This window comes from Alosa alosa, chromosome 17 (genome assembly GCF_017589495.1).
Source record: "Alosa alosa isolate M-15738 ecotype Scorff River chromosome 17, AALO_Geno_1.1, whole genome shotgun sequence".
NCBI classification, from domain to species: domain Eukaryota; kingdom Metazoa; phylum Chordata; class Actinopteri; order Clupeiformes; family Clupeidae; genus Alosa; species Alosa alosa.
The window spans coordinates 963,006-975,022 of NC_063205.1; the positions used below are offsets into that span (position 1 = coordinate 963,006).

Consider the following 12,017-nt stretch of genomic DNA (forward strand, 5'->3'; position numbering starts at 1 on the left):
TAAGAGTTAGGTTCCACCACCACACACACTATAAGAGTTAGGTTCCATCACCACACTATAAGAGTTAGGTTCCACCACCACATACACTATAAGAGTTAGGTTCCACCACCACACACACTATAAGAGTTAGGTTCCACCACACACACTATAAGAGTTCCACCAGCACATAGTGAAGGCTACACTATATGCAACATTTATTTCATTCATTGCGTTTAGAGCCTGGTTCTGCGTTCTCTAGTATTATTACCTCAAACATGCTAGTTCCAGGTGCAGCTTAGGGAAAGAGTGACAGGCAGGGTCAAGGGTGAGCTGATGGGGAGTAAGAGGTTGGTACTGGTGGTGGATGTGATAGGGAGGTTGGTACTGGTAGTGGATGTGATAGGGAGGTTGGTACTGGTGGTGGATGCTCATGTTATTGCAAACTGTGTTTTATGATGAATGGATTGTCCCTTTATTGGTTGGAACCAAAGATTCAGACAAATGTGTTATTAGCATGTAAATGTATTATTAGCATGTAAATGTGTTATTAGCATGTAAATGTGTTATGTAAGGGATAACGGCCACCAAGGTGTCCTGTTATACGGAAGTAATAGACGAGGGCAAGGGGCAAATAACTCCCCTACACGCCCGAGTCCATTATTATCCGTTATTTACAGAATTAAAAGCCACCCCGCCAGCCAATCAGAAAAGAGTATTTCTTCTCTCCGGGTGATAATAGCATGTAAATGTGTTATTAGCATGTGCATGTGTTATTAGCATTTATCACCCGGATAAATCCTCCGCTGCGCGTCAGGGAGTTCTTTGCCCCTCGCCCTCGTCCATTAATTCCGTATAACAGGACACCTCGGCGGCCGTTATCACTTACGTAAATGTGTTATTAGCACGTAAATGTGTTATTAGCATGTAAATGTGTCATTGCTGTAGAGGGAAAGATGCGTCGTTTTGTTATCTGTGATGTAGAGGGGAAGATTGTTCTCTGTTAGTATTGTTATCTGTGATGTAGAGGGGAAGATTGTTATCTGTGATGTAGAGGGGAAGATTGTTATCTGTTAGTATTGTTATCTGTGATGTAGAGGGGAAGATTGTTCTCTGTTAGTATTGTTATCTGTGATGTAGAGGGGAAGATTGTTATCTGTTAGTATTGTTATCTGTGATGTAGAGGGGAAGATTGTTATCTGTGATGTAGAGGGGAAGATTGTTATCTGTTAGTATTGTTATCTGTGATGTAGAGGGGAAGATTGTTCTCTGTTAGTATTGTTATCTGTGATGTAGAGGGGAAGATTGTTATCTGTTAGTATTGTTATCTGTGATGTAGAGGGGAAGATTGTTCTCTGTTAGTATTGTTATCTGTGATGTAGAGGGGAAGATTGTTATCTGTGATGTAGAGGGGAAGATTGTTATCTGTGATGTAGAGGGGAAGATTGTTATCTGTTAGTTTTGTTATCTGTGATGTAGAGGGGAAGATTGTTATCTGTTAGTTTTGTTTTCTGTGATGTAGAGGGGAAGATTGTTATCTGTGATGTAGAGGGGAAGATTGTTATCTGTTAGTATTGTTATCTGTGATGTAGAGGGGAAGATTGTTATCTGTTAGTATTGTTATCTGTGATGTAGAGGGGAAGATTGTTATCTGTGATGTAGAGGGGAAGATTGTTATCCGTTAGTATTGTTATCTGTGATGTAGAGGGGAAGATTGTTATCTGTTAGTTTTGTTATCTGTGATGTAGAGGGGAAGATTGTTATCTGTGATGTAGAGGGGAAGATTGTTATCTGTTAGTATTGTTATCTGTGATGTAGAGGGGAAGATTGTTATCTGTGATGCCTTACTGGGTGTGCAGAGTAAAAATCAATGTTACAGACTTTTTATCGCTTTATATCAGTAATATCAGCTTATATCAGTAATATCAGCTTATTTCAGTAATATCAGAAGGTGATAAAAGTTATATCAGTAACATGTAATATGTGTAATGTGTGTAAAAATCATTATGTTAATGAAATCAGTGTGATGTCACTGAGATCTCGTTGTTCTAAAGGAAGTTAGATTGGTGCTGTTGTGTGATGTCACTGAGATGTGGTTCTAAAGCAGGGGTCTGAAACTACCGGCCCACGGGCCACATCCGGCCCGCGACCGGCCTGCGACCTAATGTCAAAATAATGATGTAATTCAGCCCTTGAGGGTATTTTTAATTGCGACAAACAATGGCACTGATTAAAATAGACGATAGATACTCTCCTCCTCTAGTTGCTAGACATCTAGAGCTTTGATTCAAGCCCAAATTCGCTGCACAAAGTTTTCAGGATATACTTGTATTAGCCTACACACGAGAAACACAAAGACGTGCATTTGTTTGTAATGACGCGGAAACGATGCAGGCCATAGATTTGCACAAAATGAAGCAGAAATATAGGCCTACACCAAATGTTGAAAAAAAGTTCACGTGTGATGAAGTCTTGGGTAGGCTATGTTATTCACCTATTCAAATTCTGAAGGAGAATATCTGCCTTTTGGAGATTATGATCGATTGTCTATTGACACTGACAATTTGACAGTGATAGTCACTGTGCGTCTGTGAATGGAGGTGCGTCTTTTGCGTATACGACGGTGTCCACTAAGTATACCATGCTTATTACCCTCTGCCCAACATAGCTGGAGGTGGCAGTGCTAATCGTGATGATGGTGTCCGTAATAGACGTGGTACAGACAGCAGGGGTAGTAAAAATAGGGCTCTGAAGAACTACAAAGTCACCCACGATTGGAACTGATTTGACCAGGCTACTTTATTGTAGGCCTGTAATAACGGTTTGTGGTTATAGTAATAGTTTACTATTGTTGGTTTGCATCTTAGGCCTACTGTTTTCCTGTTAATTTGTTATGTGGGTAATATGACAAAAAAGAAAGTAAACCTGCTCAAATATGTTCAACATCCAGTATTTACTGAAAGGTGCATAATTTGAGGTGCTTGCCATCCAGTGGCAGATTAGATGGGTAAATTTACCCCCTCCACAAACTTTTGATTATACTCAAAGATTTTTACATTTACAGTAGAACTTTATCTCTGACCATTTTCAAGCCATAGCTTTTTTAAATTTTGATATAAAAATCCAATGGTGTTGTTTAACCCTGCCGCCTAAAGGATTAAATAAGTTATGAGAGGAAAATATTTTTGTTTGGTGTGAAACACACACATACCTGTTTTTATGTTTTTTTTGTTTTTATAATTTGTATTAATATTAATTGTATCATTATTTAATTTATAAGCTAAGGTTGCTGGCACAGGTGTCTAAAAAGAGATAAAAAAGACTTTCTGTTTGCAGTTTTGTGTTAGTATTTTGGGGGCATTGCATTTTCAGAAATAGCTGTTCTTTTTTGTATTTTTCTGACGTGGCCCTCCAATCAGATGACTTTGGCAGAACTGGCCCCCAGCTCATTTGAGTTTGAGACCCCTGTTCTAAAGGAAGTTCCTAACGATGGGATTGGTGCTGTTGTGTGCTTCCAGGCTGGGAGTGTTTGCTAAGATGTATGACATCATCAAGGGCGAGCGGAACAAGTGTGTAACGCTGATCCAGATGGCGTCTCAGCGCTCGGCGGAGATAAGGGAGAACCTCAAGATCCTGGAGAACGAGCTGGACATCTTACACACCACCGCCATCAACAAAGACAAGTACACACACACAAATCTTACACACCACCGCCATTAACAAAGACAAGTGCACACACACACACACACACATCTTACACACCACTGCCATCAACAAAGACACATGCACACACACACGCACACATGCATGCACACTTGCATGCACACACGCACACACACACACACACACACACACACAGACCGTCACTCAGCTGTGTGTGTTTGCAGGTTGCTGCAGAAGTCAGGTCTGCGTGGTGTGCACAGCCACACGGTGCGTGCCGCGCTGCACAAGGACATCAGCAGGGTGGTGTGTGTGCTGCAGGACATGCGGTCACTACGGGACGAGCAGAAGCTCCGCATCGCACGCCTCACACACCTCATCAACGCACACGAGCAGCAGCTACTGCACATGCGCAAGGCCTACGACAGCGCTGTACAGGCACGCAACGAGAGGTACACACACATACCTTATCAACACACACACACACCTCATCAACACACCTCACCAACACACACACACACACACACACACACCTCATCAACACACATACACACCTCATCAACACACACACACACACCATCAACACACACACACACACACACACACATACACACCATCAACACACACACACACACACACCTCATCAACACACACACACACACCTCATCAACACACACACACACACAAGCAGCAACTACTGCACATGACGTGTAAGGCCTACGACAGCACTGTACAGGCACGCAACAAGAGGTACACACACACACACACACACACACACACACACACACCTCATCAACACACACACACACACACACAAGCAGCAACTACTGCACATGACGTGTAAGGCCTACGACAGCACTGTACAGGCACGCAACAAGAGGTACACACACACACACACACACCAATACACATGATCAACACACACACACACAAGCAGCAACTACTGCACATGTGTATGTGTGTATGTATGTATGTGTGTATATATATATGTGTGTGTGTGTGTGTGTGGTGTGTGACCCTGCAAGGCTAAGCTTTCCAACGATATGTATATCGAGGGTATTGCAAAAAGTATCGCTAAGATAACCGTATCCAAAGTTGGCATGGTTCTCCTGTCACGATACGCCAGAAGAGGAGAAAATCACCTTTTTAAGTAAATTGTCACATGCGATACTGTGAGGGCACAGCTATTATTAGCCTTACGGTAGCGTAACTTTGAAGCGGATGACTGACTATGTCCAGTTTTATCAACCGAGTGAGTGTCTTTTTCTGCCCCCTAGTTAATACCAGGGACGGTCATAAGGTGTCACTATAGAATATAATTAATGTATTTCGGGGGAAGTAAGGGGAGAAGAAGTTCTATGTACACAGATTGTGTAGGCTATAGGCCCACTTTTAAAATGTGCTACTGCTACGTCAATGGAAAACTTTTCCTGGTCCAGGACGCCAGGATATTTCTAAAAGTTCGTGCTTTTGACCGTTCGTGCCCTGAAAGGCAAGTCTTTCACATTCATATTCGGTTACATCTGCCAAGAACGATAGAGAGCTTAAAATTTGTTCACATAATAAAAGTGTAGACTGTATACTGTCGAATTATGCAAAAACGTGAAATTTGACATTTTAACCCGTTCGTTTGTTTATCGTGGATTTTCTCAAAATAGCACTGTGCGCAAGACGACTGGTTTCGCCTTGCAGGGTCACATATGTCACATTTGTGTGTGTGTGTGTGTGTGTAGAGGCGTGCAGCTGCTGGAGCGGGAGGAGGAGATGTGTATCTTCTATGAGAAGGTGAACGTGCAGGAGGGGGTACTGCGAGAGGGGAACGTGGAACTGCAGGTTCTAGAGGAGGAGATCCACTCCTGCCAGATGACCATTAAGGAAGAGAACCGACTCATCGGCCTCGCACGGAACCTGCTGCCCTGCAAGAAGGACCTGGCGGAGGAGAGCACCATGCTGCAGATACAGGTGTGTGTGTGTGTGGAGAGAGGACTATGCTGCAGATACACTATGCTGCAGATACAGGTGTGTGTGTGTGTGGAGAGAGAGCACCATGCTTCAGATACAGGTGTGTGTGTGTGTATGTGTACGTGTGTGTGTGGAGAGAGAGGACTATGCTGCAGATACAGGTGGGTGTGTGTGTGTGGAGAGAGAGCACCATGCTTCAGATACAGGTGTGTGCGTGTGTGTGTCCTCTGCATTTTGTGTGGCTGCATCTCACACGTACACACATGAACAGTACACACACACACACACACACATCCATGGTTGAGCAGCTGAGATGGTTGGTCAGGCAGATGATCAGGCTCACATGACGCTACAGTCTGGAGCCTCTGAACATGGGAACGTGTGTGTGTGTTGTGTGTGTGTGTGTGGTTGTGTGTGTTTGTGTATGGCGTGTGTGTGTGTGTGTGTGTGTGTGTGTGTGTGTGTGTGTGTGTGTGTGTGTGTGTGTGTGTGTATGGTGTGGGTGTGTGTGTATGGTGTGGGTGTGTGTGTATGGTGTGTGTGTGTGTGTGTGGATAAGACAGGCTGTTTCACCTGATTAGATGAGGATAACACACTTCCTGTTTCACACACTTTATTCTATCTGTTTATTTCTCACACACACTTCTTCCTCTCTTCTCGTCCTCCTCTCTCTCCTTCTTCTTCCTCTCTTCTCATCCTCCTCTCTCTCCTTCCTCTCTTCTCGTCCTCCTCTCTCTCCTTCTCCTTTCTCTCCTCCTCTCTGTGGGGTCATAGTGTCAGTCTACAGGAAGAGCTTACTGTTCCCATACATTACATCACGCTTCTCACACACACACACACAGACTCCCACACTCATAGCCTGTGTGTGTGTGTGTGTGTGTGTGCAGCTGTCGGAGAGTAAGGACCGTCTGTTGGCTCTAGAGCGCGCCCTAGAGGACCCCAAGCACCCGAGCCGCGTCCGAGAGCTGCATGGAACTGACCCCTCTCCCCTGGAACTCATGAACAAGATCCAGGAGGTAACACACACACACCCCTGGAACTCATGAACAAGATCCAGGAGGTAACACACACACACACACCTGGAACTCATGAACAAGATCCAAGAGGTAACACACACACACACCTGGAACTCATGAACAAGATCCAGGAGGTAACACACACACACACACACACCTGGAACTCATGAACAAGATCCAGGAGGTAACACACACACACACACACACACACACACACACACCTGGAACTCATGAACAAGATCCAAGAGGTAACACACACACCCCTGGAACTCATGAACAAGGATCCAAGAGGTAACACACACACACACACACACACACACCTGGAACTCATGAACAAGATCCAAGAGGTAACACACACACCCCTGGAACTCATGAACAAGGATCCAAGAGGTAACACACACACACACACACACACACACACACACACACACACACACACACACACACACACCTGGAACTCATGAACAAGATCCAAGAGGTAACACACACACACACACACCCCTGGAACCCATGAAGATCCAAGAGGTAACACACACACACACACACACACACCCCTGGAACTCATGAACAAGATCCAAGAGGTAACACACACACACGATACTCACTCACCTGCATGCAGCCCTCATGGTCCTCCACAGCAGGACTTCAACTGGGAACAGATCTCCCAATACAGACCTGCCAACCTGTACGCATTTTGCTACGCAAGCACGCATTCACACGTTAGAGTACACTGGTATTTGTTCTTAAAACTACGCAAATACGAGCAGACATCCAACTTCTCTGGAAAGCTCCCTGGAGCATGTGCATTAGAATCTCCAGCAAATCTATGTCATGCGAAGGTGAGAGCCTACAGAAAGAAAGTGACGAGTGAGAATGACTGGCTAAGCATATTGGCCTCTCGTTATGCTATTTTTTCTTCAGCCAACGGTGGGTTAAATGAAAGACTTGATGAGGTGAGCTTAAGTGTTTACTCGCAAATTTGCGTTCCCCCAGATACCCCTTTGCGAAACTAAGGGCGTTTTCATCAGTTAACTTCATTCAACTGCGCTTGTGATTGAAGTATGTCGTTCAGGCAATAAATTGTTACAATGTTGCAAACAAACTTTAGTCCGGTTTCATACACGCATTATTTCTAGGCGGACCAAAATGCGTAGGAATTGACAGACAGCTCCCTCAGGTGTTTTGTTGTACCCACTGGAGTGACAGTTTCGCGGGGCGGTCTCGGCTCATTGTTTGCATTTGTGACATTTGCCAAATTGTGGAGTTTGGAATCGAGTAATGACTGCAGCTAGAAAATAATCCCCATACATTACATCACGCTTCACACACACACATACACACACACACAGACTCCCCAATAATCTGATTTGTGCAGCCATGTAGGCTACTCCATGTTTCACGATCCAGTGATCTTAACTCCCCTAATTCACTACAAATAGACCGTTGGACCTGTTTGTGTCAGGTTTGCTTTCTCACCAGCAGGACCGCACCAGAGTTCGTTAGATGGTGCGGACTGAGACCACCTCTTTTTTGAGCTTTCGGACCGATCAATTCGGTGTGCACCTGAGTGAGATTGTTGCATTCCGACCGACACAAACAAACCGAAACAAGGGCTCAAAACACTTGAGTTTGATTAAAACAAACTAAAGGCTGTCGGTGTGAAAACGCCCTAAATATCCACTGAGTGCGATTGTGAATTCACCTAGGCCTAATAGTTTGATGTTGTCTTGGAAAGTTATTACTTGTCCACAAGTTATTTCAGTTAGCATTATATTTTCAATGTGTCGCTGAAAGTTAAAGTTTACATATAAAAGGCGCTAAGGAAGCGCTGATCTTTCCAAGGTCAAATGCAGCCATTAACAACAAGTCTGAAAGTGGACCAGGCGAAATATTTTGAGCTGCTCATTGAGGGCCAGATGTACGTACATTTGCGAACGTAGCGTTACCAGCGCCATGAACACACCGCAGATAGCTTAACTGTCAGACCCAAGTTTCGGGTGATTTATCAATCGCTCAATCCTTAGTTTAAACTGTGCCTTTCTCTGCCTTTCTCCGCCCATAAACGCACTTACAAACTTCCACAACTGAATGGCAGCACCTACATATAAGCGCCGTTGAATGAAGTTAACTGATAACATTAAAAAGAATCAAACGTTTAGCAATCATGAAATAATACCATACAAGATAAGATGTAAACAAGCAGGAGGATAATAAAGATCAGTAGTTCTACTCAAACTACTTGTGCACGTAGGCTATGGAAGATTGGTCAAATCTAGCCAGTAGGAAAGTTTAAGTGAATGGCGTGAAAGTGAAAGTAAGACATTCGAAAGGCCAATCGAAAAGTTAAGGTTGCTTTTGGTAGTACAAATACTTTCACCACAAAAACTGGTGCTCTAAATAACACTTCTGTTGTCTTTGAAAGGTTCTCTTATTGACGCATTGAACTGCAATTTGGATTAACACCTGTTTTTACAAGACAGAAGTATTTAGGCTAGAATAGGCGATGCTTTCAGGAGCAGTCTTTACATACCGCTGAATACATAACTAGGCACTCTTTACTCTTCCTCCCATCTTTTTACGCTAAACTCCCACTTTCCCCTGATCCTCCCATGAATGCATATGCATGACATGACAAACGTAATCTGCCACTTTCAGATCCAGCGACAGGCAGTTTTATGCTTTTATCATCATTGGCCTGTTTGTACATACCTCACAAGGATTTTACACGCACATTGCGAAACAAATACGCCTGAAGTGGGCGCAAAAGCGTTAGTACATCTGGCCCTGAGTGTTCAATTAGTTTTTTCTTTGAAGCATATAGATCATTGTTCTTATTTATTAGTGCAAGAACAAATAATTGGCTTCCAGACGTAGATTGCGCACCTAGTGTGTGTGAGTGTGCGTGTATTCTGTGTGTAAACGGTGTGTGTGTGTGTGTAAACGGTGTGTGTGTGTGTTCTGTGAATAAACGGTGTGTGTGTGTGTAAACGATGTGTGTGTGTGTGTGTGTGTAAACGATGTGTGTGTGTGTGTGTGTGTGTGTGTGTGTGTAAACGATGTGTGTGTGTGTGTGCCAGATGGAGCTGCGTCTGGCGGAACAAGAGGAGCAGCTGCTAGAGAAGGAGCTGGTGTACGACCAGGTGGGACGACTCTGCCAGAGGATCAGAGACAAGGCCGATAGCGGCACACAGGACACGCTGCAACTTGCCAAGAAGGTCAGTCACGCACACACACACACACACACACACACACACACACACTCACTCACTCACTCACACACACACTAACTCACACATCCATACACGCACTCATACATACACACACACTCACACACACACACTCACACACACTCATACATACACACACTCACACACTCATACATACACACACTCACTCACACACTCATACATACACACACTCACTCACTCACACACACACTCACTCACACACACACACTCACTCAAACACACTCACGCACACTCATACATACACGCACACATACATACACGCACACACTCACACACACTCACTCACACTCATACATACACGCACACATACATACACGCACACTCACATGCACTCACACACACACACATTCACACGCACGCACCCGCACGCACACACACACACAGTCACACATAGTCACACACATACACATACTCACACACATACATACACGCACACTCACATGCACTCACACACACACACATTCACACGCGCACACACACACACACACACACACACACACACAGTCACACATACTCTCACACACATAGTCACACACATACTCACACACATACACACACACACACACACACACAGTCACACATACTCTCACACACATAGTCACACACATACACATACTCACACACATACACACACACGTATATACATCGGTGGCGGCTGGTGGTTATAATAATAACGGAGGAAGGAATGTGCGCTTGATTGGTGTTGGTGGCAAATGTGAGGTTGTGATTGGTGTTGGTGGCAAATGTGAGGTTGTGATTGGTGTTGGTGGCAAATGTGAGGTTGTGATTGGTGTTGGTGGCAAATGTGAACAATAGAGTCTGTAGGCTGTCTACCCAGACACATTTAAAGCAGCAGTATGTACTACCCAGACACATTTCGGGGGCAGCCGTGGCCTACTGGTTAGCGCTTCAGACTTGTAACCGGCGGGTTGCCTGGACAATCTCCGACCAGTAGGCACGGCTGAAGTGCCCTTGAGCAAGGCACCTAACCCCTCACTGCTCCCCGAGCCGCTGTCGCAGGCAGCTCACTGGCGCTGGGATTAGTAACTTCACCTCACTGTGTGTTCACTGTGTGCTGAGTGTGTTTCACTAAATCACGGATTGGGATAAATGCAGAGACCAAATTTCCCTCACGGGATCAAAAGAGTCTATATATATACTTATACTTACATACATTTAAAGCAGCAGTATGTACTATGTAGCATTTTAACTGTCAGAAAAAAGCTGTTCTGACATTCTCAGGGGTGGTCTGACCTAAGGAGCTAGGCTAGCATGCAGCAGCCAGAAAAGTTGTGGGTTCAATTCTTGGCTTTATTACACTGCTCTTCATAATGCTGAAGAATGCTCCATTCACTTGAATGGGCCTTCCCAACGTTCGGTGGTCTGCCAATTCTCAATAACAGACCGTTGCTAAGTGTAACAGACCGCGGTCAAGGAAAATGGGTTTTGTGCTTCTATTTCATGTCTTTCATATCACTACGCAAGGACTGGAACTTCATTCAAAAGTGAAAGCGGACGGTTGATCAGCTGTGTTCTAAAGAATGTTTGATTCAAGTTCAGCGTGCGCTGTTGCGAACTATTTGTTTCTCAGCAAAAGCCACGATGAAATGGTAACAAAGAGGCTATAGCCTAGCCCTAGGCTATGTAGGCTAGAGTCATATTGTGGGGAGTTTATTATTTCATTTTGGCAAGTAGCCGTGTAATAAGCAGGATAATGTATAGAACGCCGGTCATTATTGGGAAATAAGGCAGGTATTCCTATCCGTTAAATGCTATATTCTCCTCTGTACTGTAGTTAAACGTTATTCTAACGCTGTAGTTAAACGCTATTCCAACGCCGTAGCTGTAGCCCTGTTGTTTAAAAGTTTAAATCTAAAAATGCTTCAATGTTAATAGCTTAAATGTATTCTATTGCTGTAGTGTTGTAGTAGTAGATCACTTTATTATGACCGCCAGCAGCGAAGCGGCGGTCATGTAGGTTTAATCAGATTTTTATTTATTTTTTTTTTTTCTTTCTTTTTCGTGATGCCCAAATTTCCGTCCAATGATTCCCGGGACACTGAAAGACCGGGGTACATTAAACTTGGTGGGCATGTAACCCCACATGGATAGCATGGAACCATCGTTTTCGTTTTGATCTGTAGCCCCCGCTGGA

At 44.2% G+C, this 12,017-nt stretch overlaps 2 protein-coding genes across 5 annotated transcripts in view; one reads left to right on the top strand and one right to left on the bottom strand.

Annotated features, from left to right (window-relative positions):
• Positions 1-12,017, top strand: part of ccdc146 (coiled-coil domain containing 146) — a 99,629-nt gene that overhangs the window by 80,705 nt on the left and 6,907 nt on the right. For all 3 annotated transcript variants that reach the window (XM_048267375.1, XM_048267377.1, XM_048267376.1), the window contains 5 exons: positions 3,495-3,659; positions 3,864-4,088; positions 5,370-5,598; positions 6,486-6,614; positions 9,692-9,829. In XM_048267375.1, the coding sequence (XP_048123332.1) occupies positions 3,495-3,659; positions 3,864-4,088; positions 5,370-5,598; positions 6,486-6,614; positions 9,692-9,829 (886 nt within the window). The remainder of the gene's footprint in view (positions 1-3,494; positions 3,660-3,863; positions 4,089-5,369; positions 5,599-6,485; positions 6,615-9,691; positions 9,830-12,017) is intronic.
• The window catches only part of LOC125310197 (histone-lysine N-methyltransferase NSD2-like), a 49,507-nt gene that overhangs the window by 14,060 nt on the left and 23,430 nt on the right, over positions 1-12,017 (bottom strand). The window lies entirely within an intron of this gene.